The sequence below is a fragment of the Cajanus cajan genome, chromosome 6, assembly GCF_000230855.2.
Source record: "Cajanus cajan strain Asha chromosome 6, NIPB_CcT2T_4, whole genome shotgun sequence".
Classification (NCBI taxonomy): Eukaryota; Viridiplantae; Streptophyta; class Magnoliopsida; order Fabales; family Fabaceae; genus Cajanus; species Cajanus cajan.
This window is the reverse complement of record NC_138522.1, coordinates 63,822,599-63,849,433: the sequence shown is the minus strand read 5'-3', so window position 1 is coordinate 63,849,433 and position 26,835 is coordinate 63,822,599. Positions and strand designations below refer to the sequence as shown.

General features: G+C 29.4%; 1 protein-coding gene across 1 annotated transcript; it reads left to right on the top strand.

The window, feature by feature from the left end:
- The first annotated feature begins 909 nt into the window (after window positions 1-909).
- LOC109793125 (transmembrane emp24 domain-containing protein p24beta3) lies at window positions 910-2,555 on the top strand. Its single transcript, XM_020352595.3, has 4 exons — window positions 910-1,247; window positions 1,386-1,572; window positions 1,867-1,974; window positions 2,314-2,555. The coding sequence occupies exons 1-4, from the start codon at window positions 1,041-1,043 to the stop codon at window positions 2,445-2,447; spliced, it is 636 nt and encodes a 211-aa protein (XP_020208184.1). The 5' UTR covers window positions 910-1,040; the 3' UTR covers window positions 2,448-2,555.
- Window positions 2,556-26,835: the final 24,280 nt, after the last annotated feature.

Sequence of the window (26,835 nt, the reverse complement as noted above, 5' to 3'; positions counted from 1 at the left end):
ACCCCATTTAATTTGGATTTTTTTTCCATACACCTTATTCTCTCACTTTCGTTGTCAATTAAGTATATATGTCCTTTCATATCAATGAGTTAACTTATTAGTGAATTTTATCAAACACTTTCAATTTAATTAATTAACTTGTAAGTTTTTGATTTTTCACCTCCTAACTTATAGTGCCTTCGTACCCAACCTAAAATATTATTTGTTACTTTATATAAAATCTAATTCATAGTATTTGATGTATTAGTTATTTTTAGATTAAAATATTCCTAATTAAAATGTGTTCTCTTAATTTGATGAAATACAATAATTATATATAAACTCTTTAAAAGATAAACATTCTAATTGATTAGGAAATTAAACAGTATTAATTATGAGAGAGAAGTAATATAAAATATGCACTCTAATTAGTTAAGAGAAGAGTGAATATTAATTAAGAGAAAAAAGTAGTACAAGAGTAATTTTTTAAAAAATATAATTTTTATTATTATCAACTAAATTAACTATTTTTCTTGATCTTAGTAAATTAAATATTTGAGACTTATATATAAAAATAAAAGTAATATTTTATAAGTTTTCAACTGTCTTATAATTTATAAATTAGTTTTCCAAACACACCTTAAAATCAAAATACATGAAAACTATACATAAGTTTTTCCTTTTAATTTCACTCACATGCTTTATTTGTTAAATATTTCAATCTAATTTTAAATTTTGTAACTCAATTCAAATTTTAATGTAAGGAATAAAAAACAAGAAAGTAAAGCTTAACCATATAAGATTGAAATTGAGGGGGTCTTGTAATTCACATGTACGGTCATCCTGTTTTCCATAAAATGTATTTTATAGATTGATATATATAGACGAGTAACGCGACTCTATAGATAGAAGTAATGACCCGTTAAACAACTTAACCAGATTTAAAGCCATCATAAGTTTCAACGTGATGCATAATTCTTGGCTTCTTCCAGAGAGAGAGCTACGTTGTTTTAGGCCAGGAAATTAAGAGAATAGCATTAACAATCATAGCAAAGTGGGAAATGGATTGGTTTTTAAAGATTTGCACCATTGTGATCTCTTTCCTTAGTTTCATAATTTGTCACGGTCATGCTCTCTCAATCAGTTTATACGACGTGGAATGTGTATCAGAGCACGTTCTACATGATGGTGACACTGTTTCTGGAAATTTTGTAGTTATTGATTATGATATTTTTTGGAGCTCAGACCATCCTGGAATTGATTTCACCGTAAGCTAGCTACATGCCCCATTTTTTTCATACTTTCAATAATAATGTGCCAACAAGAGCATGTCTCTTAAGCACATTGCAATAATTATTAACCAAGTTGTGTGTTTGGTGGTTCAATGAATGCATCATAATATGTAGGTGACATCTCCGGGAGGGAATTTAGTGTACTCTTTGAAGGGAACTTCAGGGGACAAATTTCAATTCAAAGCCTCACATCAAGGAATATATAGATTTTGCTTTCACAATCCTGCTTCAACGCCAGAGACAGTATCTTTCTACATTCACGTTGGCCACATCCCAAACGAACATGACTTAGCTAAAGATGGTTAGTACCAACCAAATTTGGTGTCCCATTATAATTGAATAATTAAATTTGAATGATTGGAACCCAACATGAAGATTGAAATAAGTTTTGATGTCATGTTGCATTTAGAAGGTCTAACTCAATCCTAATATTATCTTTAAGAGAGAGAAAATCATTTAAGGCATATAATTAAGAGGTATTTTACTAGCATTATTTAAATTAATTATGATATGTTAGTGTTGTTATTATAGCATGCATATGTGCGTCTTAATTTTTCAATCAGTTTATTTACTCAACTTTTCCTTTTGGTTTCAGAACATTTAGATCCCGTTAATGTGAAGATTGCAGAGTTGAGAGAAGCATTGGAATCTATTATATCAGAACAAAAGTACCTGAAGGCACGTGATATTAGACACCGACACAGTAAGTTAATCTCACTTGTTAGTCGCTATTAATTTTTCATATCCTTAAACACCATTTGAAAACTGAATCAGTTATGTGTTGTTGATAATGATAACTTTGCTGGGGTGAGAAAATGATACAAAGAAAATTCTAATTAAAGTTGTTGAGAAGTTCCAGTTAGCCTCAATTACTTGGGTATAATTAAATGCATGATAGACAAGTTTACTTAGCGTTATTTATTTTCGACATAAAATCTAGCAAAAAATCAAGTTTTATGTGTACGTGTTAACCGATGCATTTGGGTGGATTGTAAATTATTTTTGGTTAATTCATTTGATGTATTAAATTTTGCATTTGCAGCTAATGAAAGTACCAGAAAACGTGTTGTCTTCTACACAATATTGGAATATGTTTTGTTTGCTGTTACAAGTTTGTTGCAAGTGGTATACATTCGACGCCTCTTTAGCAAATCATTTGCTTATAACCGAGTGTAGGCTTCATAATAAATGTTGATAGAATTCTTTTATTTTTATCTTTTTAATTCTTCTCACCTACCTTTGTAACTTCTCTATAATTAATAACCTATTAATTCTTTATTTGAATATTGACCAAGTAGCATCAAAATGTCGTTTAACTTGAACTTATCAATATATTTTGTAATTTGTGAAATGAAATCATAGTTTACTTCTAAGTACTCTTATTAATATATAAGTCATTTTTTCTATAATTTTAAATCAAGAATTAAGTTTATAACAAGTGTTTCTTGTTAAGATATAAATTACTTTTCAATTCATGAAATTTAACTAATTATAAACGATGGCTCAAACCTAGGTGGTAGTTTCATATACACTTTTTTCTTCTTCAAGAAAGCATTAGGAACATCTAATTGATGTAATTCAAGAAATCTTGGCAACTGCAATTGTCAAAAAAGGTTTAAATTGTCACCATATTTATTGCAAGCTAAAATATTTCATTATACTCCCTCCGTTTTTTTTCATAGTCGTTTTGTCAGAGTTTGTTGTTTTTTTTTTCATTGTCATATTACTAAAATCAATGAGTTATTAATTTTTTTCTTCCATTTTTACCCTTGATAATTAATACATGTTTCCTGAACAATGTGTGTATTTATTTTTAATGTCTACCTAATTTTTCTCTAACTACTCATATAAAGTTAATGTGCATTTATAAGAGTAATATGTTCCCAACAAAATACTATAAAAAAAACAAAAAAAGGGACAACTATTTAATGGAGTAGTTCAACAGTCTAAAAAATGCAAAAAAAAGGTAAAATAGGAAAGTAAGTAATAAATATTTTTGAAAACTAAAATATTAATGATTTCCTTAATTCCCGTGCAAAACCTTAAACGACTATGAAAAAAAAACGGAGGGAGTAATCAATATCTTTGACTTGTTTATTCCCATGAATCACCAACCTTACCTTGTGGTGTTTAATACCCATGAGAATTTTATTATAATCTTGTGATGTTTAATATACCTTACCCTGCATCCTATAACTTCCTTACCTGACAACAAGTCTTTTATTTTCCATGCACCATTGTCCTCCAAAGCTTGAATTCCTTTATGACATTCCTCCATTTTATATATATGACAGCCTCTAGTGTTATGTTTGTTGTTGGCATTCAAGATAACACTCCATTATTTTGGACTCAATTTCAACAATGTTTCTATCTCACCGTTGTTCTACATCATTTTTAAAATGTTAGTTCTTCATATTAACGCACACGCTAATCCCAGCCTAAAAAATTAGTTTTTCATATTACAAAAGAGTTTAACCATTTTTTTTTTGAAGAATACATGAGAAAACTTAAAAGAACCTTAAATGATGAAGGTGACTTTTCCACTTTCCCATCAAAAGATGTCTCTTAAGCAAAATTGACACATGAAATCAACAAATATATCAACGCACGTTAATCCAAGTGTAGTTGTTGAAAATATGTTCTTATCAGAATCGATGAAGCGATGATCTATATTTCTTTTATGCCTATGTTGCTTGTTGATCCATTCGTGGGAGAACTGATGCTAATGAATCTTTTTACCATAATTAACTGACTCTAGAGCAAGCTCGCTTAAGTGTGAATAATGAGTACTAAAGCGACATAATGATCAAACATAGTAGTAAAGTCTTATGTAGAATTACTATCTTAACAATGATGTAACATACTTCATTCACTATTTGATGTTTTAGCCGGAAAAAAATCCATATTGATTACTCCTTTAATTATTTATATTAAAAACAAATAACTAATTTATAAAATTAAATAAAAATACTTGAGATAGTTAATACAATTAAATTTTACTTCAAAAATATTATTTAAATAGACTGATTTAAATAATGATAATATTAAATGACATTACACTTAATTCTAGAGATAAATTTTTCCACCAATAAGTGTAACTTGTATAATTAATGGATCAATAAATGCATCTACTTGCATGAAGATATAAAAAAATTGGTAATTAATACATCTTAAAATGGGTATTTTTTTTATAATTAGACAAAAAAAAAAGTGTATCCATTTATTTCATATGTAAAGGATCAAGGAGTAGCATGCTAGTAAAGCATTGAACGCTTTTTTGTTATAGTATTTTTATTTATTTATTATAAAGTGAAAATATAAAAGAAGTATAAATAAAAGATAATATAATTAATATAAAAAAAAAGAATATGTTAGAAATTTCTTTAATAACTTTTTATGAAGTTTAAAATATTAATAATATTTTAAAAATATTTATGCAAAGTCTTAAATATTAAACAAAATTTAATAGAACTATCAAGTTGGTTCCAACTAGATTATGTTAAGAAGGAAATACCCCCTTGTATGTATTTACGATTTTTAACAGACTGTTTTTGATAATTGATATTTTGCGCCAATAATGTTGTAATTACTTAAACAAAAAAAATCCAAATAAAAATAAGCTCAAATTTTTTAAAGAATGAATTATATTTGAGTTTTATGAATGAAAAAAAAAAGTGTGATTTAAAGAAAGATTCACTAAAAATGAATAATTAATTTTTTTATAGTGATTAATGATTGATAAAAGTGAATAAATAATTTGTATCAATGAGGTAATTATAATAAGAATTATTTTAAATTTTTTTAATTTTTTTAAAATAAATAAATAGAACAATAATTTTACAAAATGATTTTTATTAGAATAAAAAAATAAACTAATATTATATTAAAATTAAAATAACACTTTTTTAAACATTTTTTTTTCTTACATAGCAACGATAACGTACGGAGGGTATATTCCAAACCGTGTCTTATTCTAGTCACCAAATTGCTGCCTTGTTGGATCAAACTCATGCTTTATGACAATTTTTGTTTTCAAAATATATCATTAATTACCCATACTGTCGATGCAATGCAATGGTGCTTCTGCCGTGTTAAAGTGAGATTGTTTCAGCTGCCCTTGGGCATAAAGAAGGTTCGAATCTTTCTTTAACGAGAAATATTTATGTATATAAGTTAAATTAACGATTACGTATATATTTTATGTGTAATATAAGTTTGTTCAACCCTAATAAGTAATAACAGCAGCATCACTTAAGAAAATCAATATTACAAAGATATAAATTCGGATCTGTAACGCATCCAACTGGATAGGATAATTAATTGGATTGTCCATATGTTACAGGCCTAGGAGGCAGTCTACACTAACAACTTAGCCTGAATCAGACAACACAGAACTTAGCTGTCAAAAAACCACTAACCTTTACAACGCATGCAAAGGTTCACTGAGAATCGCCAGAAGAATAGACCCTAACCAATTACCGATAAATAATGAATCATCCATATCTTGTTACATCAATGCATCGATCTTCTGTTCAAATATTAATAAATTATTTGAAATAACATAACAAATATGAACTATATATATTTGTAATCAGATCGGAATAAAAAGGGATCAACTATTAGTACTCCAAAAATTAAATATGAATGCCCTAAAAAAACTATATTGTATGATAGTAGATGATGGATATTATGGCTGGTTGACCCCTAGAAATTAATTCAAATCGAATGAGATGAGGACTATGCACTGTGATGATGACGGTACAAAAGGAAAAGGATGTGTATTTGTTGTGCTACTCTTTTTTTCTCGATGGCTGGGAACTGGGAAGTTACATTGAATTGACAACTGAGGATGATCACGCCCACACTTGTGCAAAGAAAGAGAGAGGGTTTAGCAAAACATACGCATGGAAATTCTAAACAAGCCCCCCTTCTTTTCTTTTGTTCCGGAACCCAATAATTGTAGGGTCTGTGACTTTTTGTCCCTCGTCACAGTGTGTGAAAATTGAATTGCTTGAGAGCAACCCTATCTTTGTTTTTCTCATCTTTATACCACCACCTAATAACACACAGATACATTTATCTTTTATGGGTTAACAAATCATATTAATAAACTATATGTAAATTCTATTATAAATACTTGCTAAAGTTGGTGATATTTTCTGGTTTCAAAAGAGGATGTACCTTTCCCTAATAATATATACTGGCTGCAAGTGTTTAAATTGCAACTATTATATATGAAAAAGAACTAATTACATTATGACAACTCATCTTTTAAGTACTTTCGGATGAGTAACATAGTAAAATATTCTTTATACATGCATTAAAAAAAGGGCTATTCAATTCTTATCATATGTAAATTGAAATTCTCCAAGTAGAGAAAGGATCCCTGCCATTTCGACCTAGCCTAGCTATTCTTTCATCTCTGACCCTATATAGCTAGCTAAGACAACTCCTCATCAATCATCATGCGTCTGCTACTCCTTCCTTTTTAGCCTTCTTAGCTGTGTGCCTTTGAATTCCCTCCTCCTTGACTCTACTGTGCATGTATGAACCTTCCTTTAATTCACTGTTACACAAGGTGGGATATGTCTTTATGATATCAACCCTCTTCCCTTTTTATTATCTATCTACCTCTCTTACATCTGTTATCTGTCCCATTCTTCTCTCACTCTATTTATTCTACGATCTTGTTCTTCCTTTCCGGCCTCATCCTCAAGCCCCCCTTGAATCTATCTATCTCCTGCTCCTTCTTTCCTAGCTCACAAGTGTCAAAATGGAATACACATATCATACACCTCTTACCCTTTTCCATTCTCTTCTTTCCTAGTTCAATAAGGTTTCCCAACACTTTTTTCCAACTCATCTTTCTCTCCTAGTTTAATTATTTAAGTTAGGTTAATGCAACTACTTCAACTTCTCATTATTCTAAACATTTTCGATTTTTTTAAAGTGTCCACTTGCTTTTACACAACACACATGTCGTTTCCCAAGTGTGTAATGTAATCACTCCCTTTTCGTGGTGGTCTATAAACGATCTTTTTGTGGTTGATCCGGAAGTGTTGCAATGTTTCTTTTCTTCTTTTAAGCTTTCGATCACTTCCCATATATGCACCTGCAGAGAGTGGAGTTGAGCCGTAACATGAACTGTTTGGGATCGCAAGTTCGCAAAGGAAAAAGTGAAGCTGCCAGCATGATCTAGCTTTGGTTAGAGAGCTGAAGAGTGCTAACCCTGACTAGGTCATGCTGTGACAGCCTCACTCCTTCCTATTTGGGGACCCATTAGATTCTTCAACTTCTGAAAGATACAAGCTTAAAAGCAAAAGGTAGGTGAATCACTGTTTGCATCGTATATTCCTTTTTCTGAGTTTCTGTTCTAGCAGGCGTGCGTTATTATTAACCTTTCCCTTTTACTTGCTTTTGTCTTTTTCTTTTATCTTGTTTTTCACCGATCTGGTTCATTCTGGCTTGTGGACCAAACTTTTAATTTCAAGACCGTAGATTGCTCCTTATCTTTACTTAATTAGGGTTCCTACAATCAAAGAATGCTTGTGTTATATACATACCTAATGTTAAATTGTTTAGTGTTGATTTAGGATGAGGAATCCTTTGTTTAGATTGGCTTTGAATTTTAAGGGTTACGAGGTGCTATGGAGTTATAGTTCATGCAGCACTTGTTGAAAACTATCAGTTTTTGAACATACAATTGTAAAATATACAATAAAAAAAATTTATGGAATGCTTGTTCCTTTTTGTATTCATAAATGCTGTCTCTTTAAAGGTTGTTTTGTCAGATTATTTTTTTACTGTGCATGCATCTGCTTAATTTATTTTTTCTCCTTTAAATGCTAAAATATATCGGAGGAAGCTATTTGGCTGTTTTAAATTGAAATGTGAAAGCAGTTTCAGAGAAGATTCAGGATATCTAACTATGCATAACTTTAGTTTTTCGTTTGAAATGGTGGGACTGTGAGCTATATAACTCAGGACTATGTCTTTGCCGATTAATATAGTAACCACCTTGCGGATGTAAAGGGATCACTAACGTTGATCTATACTTTTAAAAGCTATATCTAGATAAAATTGCGAAAGTAAAAAGTAACGGATTAGTGTATACTGTATACTCTTGACACAAAGAAGTATGATTCAAATCTTCACACATATTATGTTGCATCTTAGTCATTTCGATTTTGATTATTCCACTGACTTGTCCGATTTGGCATTAATGCAACGAAGTATGAATTTAGGTATGTAAGACTGATAAATCGTCTTTGATATTGTTTTAATGGCAGTATAAATTCTTAAAGCACTTTAACTAAAGAGAAGTGTAATAGTCGATTCTATAATTAAAATATAATTTCGATTAATGTAATATTTTTATTAATCGGACCCAAAATATAAATATTTCCGAATTAGTAATTTCGTGTCTTATCCCTTGTTCTACACTTACAAAGAGTGAATAATACAACCATTTCTTCTTTTAATAGATACATTTTAGGAAATTTTATAACAATTAATTTGTTAAAAATAATTATGTATGATTTCTTTAAGAGTTAATCGTTGTCGGTGTAAAAACTAAATCTTTTAAGGGAGTTGTTACTGTATCCCTGATAAATGAGGGGTTTTGGTACTGTAGCAAATGTGTATATGTACACATCATCTAAATACCATGTCAAATGTCATGTCAACCTTTTAAATAAAAATTATTTTATATTTAAATTTTTACATTATTTATTTTTAAGTTTTTATTAATATTTTTATAATTATACGATCTCCTCTCCCCTCCCTCCGTCTCCCACCTCTCCCTCTCCCCTCCGTCTCCCACCTCTCCCTTGCCCCTCCGTCTCCCACTCCCCTCCCCTCACCTCCGCCTCAACCCCTCTCCCTATTTCTTGAACTCCCTCGCCACAGCTGTTTACCACTCCTCCCTCCCCTCCTCCTCCGCCCTCCACTATTCCCTCCTCTCCACTGTTGACCATGACTCCTCAAGGTTACCTTTGTCTCTGACGACATCCTCGTCCTCCGCGGCACCATCGGCGTCAACCTCGGCTCCTCCGACGCCGTCGCCGTCAACTAGAATCTCGTGGAGGAGACCAACCGCATCCTGGCCGAGATCCGCTCCGACGTCGACCCCAACAACCCCGACGAGCAAGCCCCCTTGAACCCTAACGTGACCTACAGCCTGGGCCCCAAGATCCGCAATTGGGACGAAGAACGCAAGGCTTGACTCCTCCAAAATCCCGAATACCCTAATTTCGTGAGAGGTAAACCTCGCATCTTGCTCCTCACTGGTTCCCCTCCCAAGTCCTGTGATAACCCTATTGGGGACCATTACCGCTGAGAGGAAGAAACACGAAGCAAACACTCCGAAAAGATATTAAAAAACGTGAATTTCATTATAATTGACGTGGATATTGAATTGTAAATAATTATAAAATTATAAGTGATTTGGATCACACATCATCGACACTACCGGTACCCTTCTTTTACAGAGGGTACCGTAGAAATTCTCATCTTTTAATTGTGTTATATATGTAAATATATTTATTTTTAACAGTAACATGATACAATTAAAAGATCTAATTAGTTATCAGTATAAAAAAACTTTACACAGGTGATTAACTCTTTCTTTAAAACCACTTAGTGATACACGTGTTTGAAAATAGAAATTATTGCTACATATTTCATAGGATTGGAAAGACAGATCCGGTCCCTCTTTTCCATTGGGCAAGGAGGCAAATTAAGGAAATAGCTGCAGTGTACTTAATTTGCTTTTTTTACTTTGCTTATAAAACTAGTTTTCCAAAATATTGTTAAAAAAAAAAAAAATTCACACAGTGATCGCTCGCGAGTGAAGTTTGAATAGCTCCTAGCACGTGATCGGAGGCTATGGTTAATCGGGCCAAATGTGCTGGGGAAAATGCATCATTATAAGGTGATTTGTGAAAGTTAATGTGAGCATGAATGAGTTGTAAAAAGACTGATTAACTTTTTCCATAACGATTTTTAAGAAAAAATATGAAAAAAATTATATATGTAAAATTAATGTGAGTGAGTTTTAATTAGTTTATGTATATGTTAATTTTAGTTGTTGTAAGATTTTATTTCATTTTATTTTCTAATGGAGAAATTTATTGAAATATGTTGAATTGTATTGGATGATTTTGAGCAATGTCTATTATTGTGTGGCGAGGTTATGGCTTGATGACGCGACAACGCAGAAGGTGAACACGGTGACTAGTTTGTAATGAAAGCTTGATTCATGGTGGATATATGGTGTGTGAGATCAAGGACTTGGTGATATTGAGCAGGCTAAACGACCATTGTAGTGTAGTTTTAGAAACTTATTACCACAATGGGGTTGTTTTGAAACATTTTACACCTTTGGGGCTGTTTTACTGGGTGTCGCTATGGGCCACAACGACACCCATGACACGTGACAAATTTGGGTTTCAATATAAGCCATGAACGCCATATTAAACGAGTCGTTGTAGCTGGTGGAGACTTTTATAGAGGCGCTATAGGCTAAAGCGTCTCAAGTCGGCTTAAAATAATCTGAAATAAATTTAAAAACAAAAAAACAAATTAAAAAATGGGGCGCTATGGCTGATGACGCCTCCTAGGAGTCTATTTAAAAAACCATATTTAATATTTTATAAATATAAAAAATGAAAATTAATTTTATAAAAAATATATGATAAAAAAGAAAAAACCAATAGAAACTTTTAAAAATATAAAGTTAAAAAATGAACTAATATAATGTGAAATAAATTAAAAAACGAAAAAAAAAATTTAAAAAACTGAGGCGCTGTGGCCTAGGGCGCCTCCAAGGCGTTTAGGCTCACAGCGCCTCAAGTGGTCTGATATTTATACCATATTTAATATTTTATAAATACAAAAAATAAAAATTAATTTTTTTAAAAATTTCTGATAAAAAAGAAAAAAACAATAGAAATTTTTAAAAAATATAAAGTTAAAAAATGAAGTAATATAATGTGAAATAAATTTAAAAACGAAAAAAAAAATTTAAAAATTGAGGCGCTATGGCCCAGAGCGTGACCACACACAGGTTGACACGTGTCCACAGCTAATTTGAGGCGTTGCAACTCATAGCGCCTCATTAATTGACCGCCTGCGTGATCACACAGAGGCTGACACGTGTCCACAGCTAATTTGAGGCGTTGCAACTCATAGCGCCTCACTTGGCGCGTAATAAATTCACCGGGTGCTTAGCCAATGAGACGCTGACACGTGGCACTGCGGTTAAAATTTTTTTGTATGTAATTATAATTATTAAAAAATTAAATTTATATAAATTTTAAAATGATTTCATTTAATTCTATGTTATTTATGTTAATTAAAAAAATATTTTATTTATATTTGAAATAGCTGTAATTTAATTCTGGTTAATTTAAATTTTTTCGTAAATAATTATATTTAAATTATAAATTGATATCATTTATTTCTGTGTAATTTATGTTTATTAAAAAAATAAATAATTAAAAATTTAAAAATGATTTAATTTATTTCTGTGTCATTCAATTTATATAAATTTTAAATTGATTTAATTTAATTCTGTGTTACTTATGTTAATTAAACACAAAATTTATGTATATTTGAAATACCTTTAATTTATTTCTGCTTAATTTAAATTTTTCTCGTAAATAAATATATTGAAATTATAAATTGATATAATTTATTTCTGTGTAATTTATGTTTATTAAAAAAATAAATAATTACAAATTTATAAATGATTTAATTTATTTCTGTGTCATTAAATTTATATAAATTCTAAATTGATTTAATTTAATTCTGTGTTATTTATGTTAATTAAAAAAAATTGATTTATATTTGAAATACGTTTAATTTATTTCTGTTTAAATATTGAATTTATTTATTTTAATTCTGTTTTAATTTTATTTAATTAAAAAATATGTTTATTTAAATTTTGAATTTATTTAATTTAATTCTGTTTTAATTTTACTTAATTAGAAAAAAAGTTTATTTAAATTTTTTAATTTATTTAATTTAATTCTGTTTTAATTTTATTTAATGTAAAAAATAATTGAAAAACGAAAAAAAAAAATGGGGTGCTGTGAGCCACAGCGCCACTCAGGCGTACTGGGCCACAGCGCCTGTTAAGAAAATAATTTAAAAAATAATTGAAAAACGAAAAAAAAATAAAAATGGGGCGCTGTGAGCCATATCGCCACTCAAGCGTACTGGGCCACAGCGCCTACTAAAAAATAATGTAATAAATAATTTAAAAACTAAAAAAAAAATTATGTGGCGCTGTGAGCCACAGCGCCACTTTGGCGTACTGGGCAAGCCTATAGCGACACTGGTCCAGCCCAACAAAGCCTAAAAAAAAAAAAACTCACGTGTCATGGGTGTCGCTATGGCCCATAGCGGCCATAGCGACACCCAATAAAAGAGCCCCAAATGTGTAAATTGTTTCAAAACAGTCTTACTTTGGTAATAAGTTTTAAAAAATGTGCTACAGTGGTCGTTTAGCTTATTAAGCAAGATATACTCTCCATGCAAACTTTTTGACCTAAAGTTGCAACTCCACAACACTCACGTATACTTGGGTTTAGTTATTTACCCTAGTGCACAGCACGATATGATATTGGATCCTATGGAAACGGCCGGTGTCAATTTTTTAAATAAATATTGATCAAAAAAATTGATAAAAGCATAGAAGAACTTGATGCAAATTAACAATAGTCTAATCAAGTTTCTTGAATTAGTAATTGTAATGCTAGACACGGGATCTAGTGCTTCTAGGATCTATCATCTTGTAGGTGTAAGTTGGTTTAGTTGATATTTGTCAAATTTGAAATACTGTGATGATTATTTTCATGAGAAAAAAAATGAGTTTACTAATGAAAATTATTTTCTTTTCTTTATTATTAGTAAATTTTAACTTTTTTAACTCATCTAATAATACTGTTTTTTAAATATTTTTATTTTTATGAGACTAATAAAATTTAATAGATAATTATTTTACTTAATATACATAAAATTATTTTATTCTTTCTTATAATAAAGAAGAGAGAGAATCTCTGTAACGACTTTTAAGATGATTAGTTATAAAAGTTAATAAATTTAAGGCTAAAATTCTATTTTAGTCTCTTATAATAATTGTTTGTTTCAATTTAGTCCCAATTTTATTTTTGGTTTCAATTTGGTCCCAAATAAATTAATTGGTTTCAATTTAGTCCCTAATAAAATAATTGGTTTTAATTTGGGACTTCCGTCCAAATTATTTAAACGGAGTTAATTTTTGCCCACGTAGATGCATACGTGGATACCACGTGAACGCCAAATTTTATGAAAACATCTGGAACTAGAACGACCCGTTCTAAAACTAGAATGGGTCGTTCTAGATGCACTCTTGGTGTGTTAATTTTGCACCTGAAACGGGCTGTTCCAGATGCAAAACTAACACACCACCAGTACATCAGAACGGGCCGTTCTGGTTTCAGAATAGACCGTTCTGGTTTCAGAACGGGCCATTCTGGATTCAGAAACGACACGTTCTGGGACCGTTCCAAAACTGAGAATAGAATATTCTTTATTAATTTTATTAAAAAATATAATAATTTTAAAAAATATTTTTTATGGTAAAAATTTTAAAATTACTTATTTTTATAAAATACAATTATCTTATAAATAGATTAATAACTTTTTCTTTTTCTCTTTCTGTCTGAAGAAATATTTAAGTGTCACTTTATAATTTTTTGCAACTTATTTAAAATTAGAGGAATAAAATGATAAAAATTAATAGGATAAACATAATAAAATAAAATATAAAAAATATTAATATATTTATTATATTAGATATAACAACATAATTAAAATATAATTAATAATATATATTTTATAAAATTATTAATATTTTATATATAAAAAAAGAATGAAAAAAATTTTAGTGGGGGCAAGTGCCCCCACTATAATTAATTTAGATTTGTCCCTGCATATGGTTGTGTGGTGAAATGTTAGTCCTGTGTATCTTCTTCCTTTACTTCAGGTTCTACCTCTTCAAGAACAAATTGTTGTTGTTGGGGTACATCGTTAATGACTTCAAGGAAAAATATCATGTCATTTCATCTTTTACTGTATAGTGTCAATTTAGTAATAAGTGGTTCACTCTAGTTTGAAATGAAATAAAATCTGCTACCATTGTCTTTAGTGATACATTGCATTGTCCTTAATAATACACTGTATAGCCTAACTGTTTAGCAATTGAAGTTATTAATTTCCATTGACAATATTACCAAATTCAGTGTTTGAAATACTTTGTACCTTGGGTCTTTTTCCTTCCATGATTCACAACCGTAAACTATAATTATTGATCGTTTATGTTTAGCAGTGTGGAACCAGAACGGCCCGTTCTGAAACCAGAACAGCCCGTTCTGAAACCAGAACGGCCCGTGCTGGTTGCACTTTTAGTGTGTTATATTTGCACCTGGAACAGGCCGTTCCGGATGCAAATTTAACACACCAAAAGTGCAACCAGAACGGCCCGTTCTGGTTTCAGAACGGGCCGTTCTGGGTCCAGGTGTTTTAAAAAAAATTATCATCCACGTGGCATCCACTTGACATTCACCTATGCATCTACGTGGCATCCACGTGGCCAATAGTTAACTCCGTTTAAATAATTTGGATGGAAGTCCTAAATTGAAACCAATTAATTTATTTGGAACCAAATTGAAATCAATTAATTTATTTGAGACCAAATTGAAACAAAAAATAAAAGTGAAACTAAATTGAAACAAATAATTATTATAAGATATCAAAATAGGTTGTTAGCCTAAATTTAACTTATGAGAATTATATAATTGTCTTGACAGTGAAGAAAGCATTTTCTGTGTCTCTGGTACCATTAATTGGGAGGACTCTGCGTGCCTCCATTCCCGACCAAGATCATGAAACCAAAAATGAACAAAACAGAATGTCCAAATCACAGCAAACTTTATCAATATCAGTACAGGTTAACATGTTTCGTTTCCCCATAAGGCTAATACCTTCTCCCTCTGTTAAAAGCTGTTCTACTCCGTTTGTTTGATGGATTAGACATGACACCCAATAGTTACTTTTAATTTTTAATGTGTCATGTGCATTCAGATAGAATGTTAGATCCAGAAAGAAGTGATCATTTGCTTCATTTAAAATCTTCATGTCTCCGAACGGTGTTATGTGGCAACTGACAAGGAGAATTTTACCCCTTCTCCAATTGTCACCTTTGGCTTTGTTATTATGTCTTTTGTGTCAAAAGAACTTAACAAATAAAGCTTAATAAGTCTATGAAATTGTAGCATTATTTTTGCCCCCTTTAATTTCGATCTCTTTAAACAATTAGCATATTTCTTCAACAAATTTAAAGAAATTAAAGTCATCCTTCGATCGCAAAACAAAGATAGGATACTCTCAGAAAAAAAAAGGGTAAGCAAAAAGGAAAACAAAGAAAAATAAGGCCAATTAATGAAATTAAAGACGGGTGCAAGAGAAAAAGTACTCATCACATGACTTTGTGTTTTTTTAATTTTTTCCCCTCTTCCCAACATGACTCTGTGTTATGTTGAGATGCTACATTTCTTTTGTGTTGCATTTGTAGGGAGCCATCAAAATGGTCCCCCATGAGCTTAGTGGAAGGCACTTTTGCTTTGGTTGATGTAAACTCTAAGAGAAGATCACTTAGAACTACTCAAAGACTTTGGTCGATGGGTGGAGCATGATAATATTTCAAATTCTCCTACTTTGGACCACGGCCACCTGTCCTACATATCATAACAAAAACCAATTATTTTATTTTGTTAAGGACAACGATTCATTAATTTATTACTAATATCATTGCCTTTTCGGGTTCTTAAACTACCAATCGCTATTTAATACACAAAGTTTACTCAAGCTAGTACTCACTGTATTTATATGCTTATTCTCTATTAAATTTCTTATCATAATGAAGAGGTATTAAAATTGATTCCTTCTTTTTTTCTCTTTTAATATAATAAAATATGAATAGTTAATCGTGTTAATAATAGTTGAAACTGCCGGCATGATCTAAACTTTCCTCTGATATAGACAAGGAAAGATCACATCATGCACAGCTTCACCCGTTTATGGAATCACGGAAGAAAAAAAAAAAGTGATGATATTACTTCCAAGAAAATAAGCAAAAATAAAGTAGTGCTTCGTTCAGCTGATTTATTCAAATCTTACATGTGTTAGATTAATTATTGTCATTTCCTCTTCAAACAGGTTGAGAAAAAATGTACCATGTCACTTCTGCTAGTGCGAATCTTATTACAACCAAAAATGTACCCTGTTGTATCCTTTGGAAAAGAAACATTTATTTTGGATTGGGTTTGGAATTAGGAGTTGTACATATATATTCCAAAGAATTAGACGTGGTTGCACCATAAAAGTAAAAAAGTCGTACATGACCTTCAAAATATGTGTGTGCTTCGTTCACTACATACATTATTCCAAATTTAAATTTGCGTTTGTGTGTCTAATTATATATGTTGGGGAATCTTGACCGCAAAGTGTAAGATATCACTGTTAGGGTTTTGAGTGACAACTGACAAGATCTCCTGCGTCCACGTACAGTTGGAGCTTTTGAGAATTCAGATATATACAATATACTATATATCTTCCATCCGCTACTTTCACTTAATCTAATATAAATATTTTTTTAATTATAAAATTTTTTCAGCTTTTGCTTATGACTAATATTTATTGGAGAATATAATTAGTACTTTTAGAAAAGTTTTTCTTCCAAACAACGTTTATCTGTCCATAAGATTCAAATTTCTTATTTTAAGAAAATTGAGTTGAGTTTCATAAAATTATTACTCAATTATTCTTTTTCTTTCTCTTTCTCTCTCACACATATATATATATATATATAAGAAGAGAATTACTTCGTTCAATAACTTATATTCTACATTAAATTTTAACTATCCAATAATTAAATTAAAAAAATTTAATGTGTAAATCAAGTCTACAAGTTTTTAAAAAAATTAAAAATTATTTAATACTTTGTTTCATTAATTCAAATTAATGTATAAATATTTTTACGATTATCTGTCAATTTGAATATATAAAACAGAATATAAAATAATTTTGAAATTTTAAAAACTTTGCAAACTTGATTAATTTATGCATTAAAAACTTTTAATTTAATGATCAAATCATTAAAATTTGATGTAAAACATAAATTATTAAGTGAAGTAAGTATATCCCTTTCTATATATATATATATACAGAGAGCGAGAGAGAAAAAAAAAAAAAGAAAGAAAGAGAAAGAGGAGGGATCAAATAACTCTAAGAGTAATTCTTGGTAAAGTTATTTCATTCAATAACTCATGGTATATGTCGAATTTTAACAAACAGAATGTTAAATAAAAATTTCTCAATGTATAGATCAAATCTATAAATTTTTAAAAATTTTGAAAACTATTTGATACTTCGTTTTGTTAATTCAAATTGACGGATAATTAAAAAAATATTTTATAAATTGATTCAAATCTATACAACAAAGTATCATATAATTTTTAAATTTTTTAAAATTTGTAGACTTGCTTTATATATTAAGAACTTTTAATTTAATAGTTTGATCGTTGAAATTCAACATGCATCATGTGTTAAATAAAAAAATTGTATTAAGATAACAAACGATCCCTTAAGTTTTAATGATGATAAACAAAAGATTTTCTTTTAAAACTAAGTTAAATTTCTTCAAAAATATTTCATATGAGACGAAATATGAATATATATATATATATATATATCATCTATAAGATGAAGCAAATTAGACGTAACATACAGTCTGTCTCAAGCCAATAAAATGAATACTTCTAAAAAGAGTCTAACATGAAAATTCATTTAATGTGTTATTCCTTAATAGATCGAATAAGAAAGAAGGTTTGAAACTCTCGAAGTTTATTAAAAAAGGAAAAGACAATTTCTAGAAGAAGCAAAAGGAAAAATCCTAGATATCATAGAAAAGACTCTATGACTGTTCTGCTTTGACCTTAACTCCTTTATGGAGAGATTTTTTTGCCATGTTCATTAGTCATTATAGAAGGAAATGATGATAAGCAGTGTGCAAGATCAGATAAGAGATACACACTTTACTGAAATACATTTAATGATTGCATTAAATGCATCCACCGTAATCTCTAGGATCAACAAAAAAGACAGATGAAGCCATTCAAGAAGAAAATTGAAGAACTCAACTCAAAGTTACTATATTGATCATCTTCTCCAAAGTTATTATAAAAGGATCAAGCATCTAAACAACACAACATATATACGAGATAAAGAAAAAAGTGCTATAAAAATAAAAGAGAAAAGCATTCATTGAGAAGGGCATATTAAGAAACACAGAGTCACATAAATCCAAAGTACTACAAAGAAGCTCTTCATTGTAAATCTTGTACATAGTTCTTTGTAGACTAGTTGTACATAAGTTTCATAGCATCACATCTATCTTTGTAACTCTTAACAAATTCATTTGTAAGCGTTAAACCTGGAGAGACTTGTTCAAAAGAATACTTAATGTTTTAGCCTAGAGAGGCTTGGTTGGAAAGAATACTTGATGATTTAGCTTGGAGAGTTTAATTGAAAGAATACTTGGGTAATTGCTTGAAGAAGCAAGTCAAAGACTACTTAGGTTGAACCAGAAGTGATTTGTTGAAAGAATACTTGTATCTTGAAAAAGATAGTGAAGCTCAATATAGTTGGATTGAGAACTAGACGTAGTCTTTGTATTTAAAACAAATCGGTATAAAAGATATGTGTTCCTTCGTCTATCACTTTTTAGTACTTTGTTTGTCAAAACTTTTACTACTTCATTAGTGCGAGTTCTTGATATACACTATTCAATCTCGCTTCTAGTGTGTATCTTTTTCTCCAACATCATGAATTGATGAATAGAATAACTTTACTAGGAGTAATTTTTTGTACAAGTAATAATTATATAACAAATTAGAATGAATAATAAATTAACTTAATTATATGTTTTATCAATTCAATTGTTAATTCTCCATTAGGTGATTAATCATGCAAAATGTTGATATTGCGCTAGTTTTAATAATTAAGTGACTAACATAATATTGATATATACTTTAATTACAAATTTTCATTTAATATATATTATATAATAATAAATATATTAAAAAGTTATTTTATTAGCTTTATAATTTAAAGTATATTTTTATTTATATTTTAAAATTATTATTACCTTTATTTTATAAGAATAGGAAAAAGTGTTTATATAATATATATAAATTAATATATAAAATAACGAGTTTAATATATTTTTTTGACACACTATAACTAATGTGTATGTTAATAATAATATCATCTTTTAGACCAAACTTTTGATATTAAAGATTCTATTATGAGATTACATAAAATTGGTTCATATACATATTTAGTCAATATATGTTAATTTTTACACCACAATATGTAATATTAGTTTTATTCTTCATTCTTTGACATCCTATTTTGTAATAATGAAAATATCATTTTGATGTCTAACCTCATAAAATTGTTGAAAAAGATGAACACCAATAATAATCTTAAGAGAAATAACTATATGAAAAATGTAAAAATAATAATAATAATAATAATAATTGAATAAGAGATTGTATGCATATAGTGTAGCATTTGCAAACGTCTTATCATTTTGTTTTACTAAAATTTAACATGTTTAGATTTATTAAATAGTATTAGATATGAAAGGTTTAATTGCTTAAGAATATTTAATAGACACAATTTGAAGAAAAAATAAATGAAAATAGTTATTTAATTTAATTATACATAATATATTTATTTTATTAATGAAAAAATTATATTTACTTTATTTATGTTATGTGTAACGTAGTTTAAAAAAAAATGGTGGCTGATTTAGTAGCCCGGAACGGGCCGTTCCCAATCTAGAACGGGCCGTTCCAAGCTATTAAATTAAACTGAAATTCGTGGTTGGGAACGGGCCGTTCCGGAGGGAGAACGGGCCGTTCCAAATTCCAGAACGGGCCGTTCTGGTTGGAGAACGGGCCGTTCCGGAAGGAGAATGGGCCGTTCCGGATGAGTCCCGGAACAGGCCGTTTTGTTTTCAGAACGGGCCGTTCTGAGCGTGGATTTTGTGTGTGAATTGGGAGCTCGGTACGGGCCGTTCTGGCCTCTCTGGATTGCCTATAAATAGGGGTGAGGGGGGGGCCGTGAGGAGTTCTGATTCTAGAGAGAAGTTTTAGAGAGAAGGTCTCTGGGTCAGTAAGCTCCTTTCTCTCCCAAATTTCTCTGTTTAACTCATTTTCTCCTCTAGATCAATAACTCCTTCTGTCTTTTCTTGAAATTCAGATTAGAAAGCTTGTTTTGGGAGGACTGAAGTTCCGAGTTAAGCCTCGAGGGGAAATTCTACTTTTGTTCAGTCTTTGGCTATCTGAGTCAATCTTCAGGTAAGGGAAGCTAGAATGTTTGTTATTTAGGATGTATGTGAGTTTACAAACTCAATGGGATTAGGCCGGGCGCAGGTTGAGTGTGCCAGGCGTGGAAGAGCTCAGAGCTCTTGGGTTGGTGTTAGGCTAGGTGCGAGCTGACTGCGCCAAGCGTAATTATATTTATAAATAATTGTTTTAAATTGATGCTTAAGCATGTTTAAAGTTAAAGTTTTAGATCATATATGTATGTATGGTGCGATATGATTCATATGTATGTTTGTAATGATACGTATGAATGTTTGAATATGAATATATTTATTGATCATAATGATGGATAGATCATTTATGATGAATGATGCATTATTGCATGTGATGTCTTATGACATGTGTATGATTGTTGATCATGATGGTGGGCAGACCATTATGATGTATGATGTATGATTGCATGTGATGCCTATGGCATGAGTCTAGCCTAGGACTTGAGGAGAGGAAAAATATTTTCGAACTGGAAGAGCTCACATAGAGTCTCTTGAGAGTGGTGCTTGGATAGGCCACTGATATATGAGAGTGGTGCTCTGGGAGACCACTGGATTTGGGAGAGTGGTGCTCAGATAGGCCACTGGGTTGGGTGAGTCTCCTCTAAGTCCTTAGCTAGTGTTGGAGCGGGGTATGAGGTCGAGGGTTATTCCCTTAACCAAGTACTCGGGAAGGTGCGTGGATCCTTGCGGATAGTCGGTGGGCGAACTCCACAATTGACTTGGTTAATGCATGCCAAGGTCGTGGTAAGCCCGTACCCAGCTGTGCTATACCTGACGGTGGATCTGGACTTCCAAGTGTGTAAGTGACATCATCCGAGTAAACTCGAGGGAGGATTATATCCTGTTTAGCTGTGACCGAGCGGGCGCTTCGGGCGTGAAAACGGTTGGGATGGTTTCAGTAGGATGGAATGTCACTTATACAGCTCTATTGTTATGGAGATCTCCTAGGTGTATGCGTGACGACGCATTTGATGATTGATATGCATTGATATCTGTCATGAGATGCATTTACTGCATGATTATTGACATGATGAAGTGGGGTGTTTGACTTCATGTTTGATGAATGAATGATTGATTGAGATGAAAGGTTCCTTAAGAACAGGATTTGGGATGCATGTGTAGTATAGATTTTTATTCTGTACTTGTATTATTGATTTTTGAATTCTAGCTTACCCTTTTGTTTTCCATGTGGTGGAACTGCGATGATCATACTTGGTATGGGAGCAGGTCAGGGATAGCTTGGGAGTAGAGGTGATCGTTGCGAGATGAGGAGCTGAGTCTCGTGTTTTGAGTTACCATTTTGGGTAACATTCTTTTTGTCAGTGCTTGACCGGCACTAAGGAATATATATATGGGGCTATATTTTATATACAGAAACTTAATTATTTTGATCTTTATATTTATGTTTGTATGTATGTGTTATCCAGTTTAATATTCTCTTAGTTAACTAGTTGTAGTGTGATTCCACTAAGTGTAGAGACCGTGGCGGGTCGTTACATTATGCATAATATATAAAATAAATGATGCATATATTTTTTAAAAAAATTATAAATATTCATCATAATCATTATATTTTAAAATAATAATATAAATCAATATATTAAATTAATTATGAATCAAAATCCAAATATAAAACTTAAATATAATTGATGAAAAAACTATTAAATATATATTATAAAAATAAATATTATTTAACATAGTATTTTTTCACTAATAATAAGATTAATTTTGATGTTAAAAATTATAACTATTTGTATTTATTATTTAATACATTCAAGTTCCATTACAGAAGTTATTATAGAATAATTTGGTCATTCCCATATTTTGTAATTAATATTTTCTTTCTTAATGTCTTATTATCTTATATGTTCTTGAATTATAATATCAGTAATTGTTTAATATAATTTTTTTTAAACTTTCAAAGACTTAATATTAATATATCATTTGATGTATTTTCATATTATAACTATTTATAATTTTTTTATTGGTGTTGAAGAATTGATAAATGATAGCATTGAAAATAAAGTTAACTTAAATTTAAATTAATTATATGTGAAAATTAATTTCCATATTTTTAATATATATATATATATATATATATATATCAAATAATGCAACATTAATTAAATGAAACGTCAATTAATTATTACATGATATATAAATAAATAAATTTTATAATAATATTATTTTAATTATATATATGCAATTTAATAATCATTTTAAGGAAGATTCATTGCATGAAGACAGAATTTATAGGAAAATTATATAGTTAATAGTCATTTTCATTCATTTGAGGAGATAAAATTTATCAAGAAATTATGAAAAAGTTATCCGCTCTATTATAAGAGAAGATGTCACTAAGGAAATATATCTAAATGAGTATGACATAATCTAAATGAGTTAAAAAGTTATATATTTTTTTAAAATTATAAATTATATTTACTAAGTTATAAATAAAATATAAAATATTCACAGTTAACAAAAAAATCACTTATAATTAATAATAATTATACAGTATTTACTATTTTTTATAATTGATTTTTTAATTAAATTCAATCTCTTGATTCTTTTTTATTAATATATTTAGCTACTAATTAATTACAATTTCAAATTATTGGTTACTTAATACTTATTGTAACGATATTGTATAATTTTTCATAATTATTAATACTAAAAAAAACAATTGATTGCAATTATATTTTTATAAAAGAATATATTGAATTCTAGTTACTAAAAAATAATAAACAGATACAAATTAAAAATTATTATTTATATGAAAAGAAAAATAGAAAATAAAAAAGAATGAAATAAAAAAATTAGACAATTGAAGATATTTTAAGTCTTTTAGTCATGTACAATTCTGCTATAAAAAACATAAAAAAAAAAACATAAAAGTACCAATGATATATCTTTTCTATTAGTAAAAGATTCAATTTTTTGTAAAGAAATTTATTAATACACTCGATTCAATATTAACAAATTTTCTTTCTTTCATTTCCTACAAAATTAAATTATGAAGAAGAAAAAAAAATTATGAAAGTTCTTGATTTTGTTAATTTTAATAATATTATTAAAATCTATTTTGTTTCTACATTTTAATGATATTTGCCAACATATTTTTTAAAAATTTCTTATTTTTTTATTTAAATGAAATAAAAGAGTATATTTATATTCTTCTTAATTGTTATGTAGTATTTTTGCTTTTCTTATTTTATTTTTTTGTTGAATTCTGTATTTAAATAATTTTAATAAATTTTTAAAATTTTAAAATACTTTAATATCATATTTGTAATAAGATTAAGTGTATATATATGTGTGTGTGTGTGTGTGTGTATGTAATGAGTTTATTGTAATAAAAGATATTTTTGTAAAAAAATATTTATAAACTCAAAAATATACTATTGTAACCAAACATGAAAATCTTTAATTCTCGAGAATATGTATAAATATTCTCAAAAACTTTTATGAGTAATTAAACATATTTTAATTATTTCAAGGAATCATGATTCCCAAGATTCATAATTCTTAAGAATCATGATTTCTAGGCATGAAAAATTTTCTCTACTACCAAATATCTTCTAAGAATGATAAAATAGTCTTTCCCATAAACTTTTCATGAAGAATAAAATATAAATAAAATGAGAAAAATACTCAAATCTTATCTTAGTCATGAACGTCCTTTTAAGTCACTTTTAAGCTCACAACATCAACCCACCATCTACATAGAACACACAAAAAAATGAACAAAAAATTTGATACTACAAACACTAAAATAAAAGGCAAAAAAACTAATAAAATACATAGAGAAATTACTTATGGACTAACAAAATGTTCATAAAATCTATATAAAAAAATCAAATAAAAACCATCCAAAACACATAATTAATATTAAAAATCATTAAAAATATGGTATCTTTAATTAGCATCAGTAATTTATTCAAAATTAAAAATTAGTTTTAAAACAAATAGGAAAGGTTATGGTTTGAATTCTAAAAGGAAGAAGAGTTTTAAAAAATAAGTGAGTCTGAACTATGTAATTTTGAACAGGAAAATTTTTAAGAAAACTGTTTCTACCGTAAGTTCGCTGTCATCGTTAGGGTCACCGCATTCGAGCTCATTGGGCCGTCGCGATTTTGTCCTTTAAAAGGCGCCTCGGTGGGTTAAGGAGGAAGGGTGTTTATAAGCTACCCTTAGTCTCGACTCTTAAGTGATGTGGGACTTTTAGGCATACCGGAACAAGTCCCCCAGTCGATGCTAAGGGGCAAGAGTGGCCTGAGCCCTCCTTCTAGCGCCAAATGTTCTACCATAAATCTGCTGTCATCGTTAGGGTCACCGCATCCGAGGTATTGTCCGCTTTGGCTCATTGGGCCGTCACGATTTTGTCCTTTAAAAGGCGCCTTGGTGGGTTAAGGAGAAATGGTGTTTATAAACTACCCTTAACCTCGACTCCTAAGCGATATGGGACTTTTAGGCATACCGGAACAAAACTATTCTACGTTTAATAATATATAGATGGATAACAATATAATTAATATGATCTTATGAAATAGACATTACATAACACTAATGTAACACTCAGAAATGAGATGTTAAAATTGAATAAATTGTTCAATATAGAATCTAAACTATTTATCACATACTTTAATTAATATCATGGATAAGAACTAGTGGAACACTTGATACATGTATAAAAATATAATATTTTGTATAACTTAAATGTGTGACATAAAAAAAATGTACATATATTTGTTATTGGTGAGATCTAAACTAACTACCACCTTTAATATTTTTCTCAATTACAAAAGAGTCATGTCTTTCATATAAAACAACTTTAAAAGTATGATGCATTAATTAGTTTCAAAGTTAAATCATCTTTTCAATGGACTAAAGATGCACAAATTGCATTTGACACACTGAAATCCACCTTAATTTTAGCTAGAGTCTTAGAGGTCTCTAATTTCAATGATAAATTTTTAATAGAGATTTATACATTCAAGCAATGAATTGGAGCCGTGTTAATTCAAAAGGCCACCCAATTGCTTGAGAAGATTTTTCTACTAAATCACAAGTCTATTAATTGAACCTCGCAACTCTTCCATTTCATTCTCATTATATTCATTCATTTCTTCTATTAGTGCCTCAAGATCATTATTAGTTTGTTTATTGATAGCTAAAGACTTGGGTACCTTAGATTGCTTTCTTGTTTCTTAATACATATCACTTGTTACTTCATATAAAAATAGTTGAGAGCATATATTTTTAATCAAATTTCAATAGTAAAAGTTCATTATTTTCTTTTATCCTTCTTTAGCCATTACTTTTGATATGGTATCAGAAGTTTAATTCTTTTTTTATTCTCCTTTTGTCTTTCCTTGTTTTTTGATAGGTCATAACTGATGTGATTGATGACATGAACAACCCTTTAATACTTACATCCCTCTAGTGATTCAAGTGTAATATTGATTTCTCAACCTTTAATTACAACCTAACATTACTCATTATGGAGCATAGCCATAACAATATTCACTCCTAACACTTTCCTTGAAAAAAAAATGATATGAAATTCGTAAAAATAATATTCATTTGATAATTTAAATATTAGAGAACAAACAATAAATATTCAGTATATTAACCGGATTAAAAAATCTATTAAAATAGGCTAGTTTTTTTATGAGTCATCATGAACTACTTAGTATATGGTTCATCCTAATTAAAACCATATGCAAGGGATCAAATTATACTAATAATTTTTACCAATTATTTCATAATTTAATAACTTCTGTTATAAATATTTTTTTCAAAAACTCACCATTAAATTGAAAGTTCTTTACATCTAGATTATCTATACCAAATATTATATTAATTAAAAATAATTTAATACCTAGTTCATATGATAAGTCAAAGTTAGTAAAATTATACCTTTGACAATTTTTTATAAAATGCAAATTTAACATATCTTGACCTCTCTTTCCCCTGAAAGCTCTTGTCTTCATGACGTGTTTTTTCTCTCTTAATCTTTATTTGCAAAACACCTAATTTGATCCCTTATAATAATTAATATTTTCAATTTCGTCC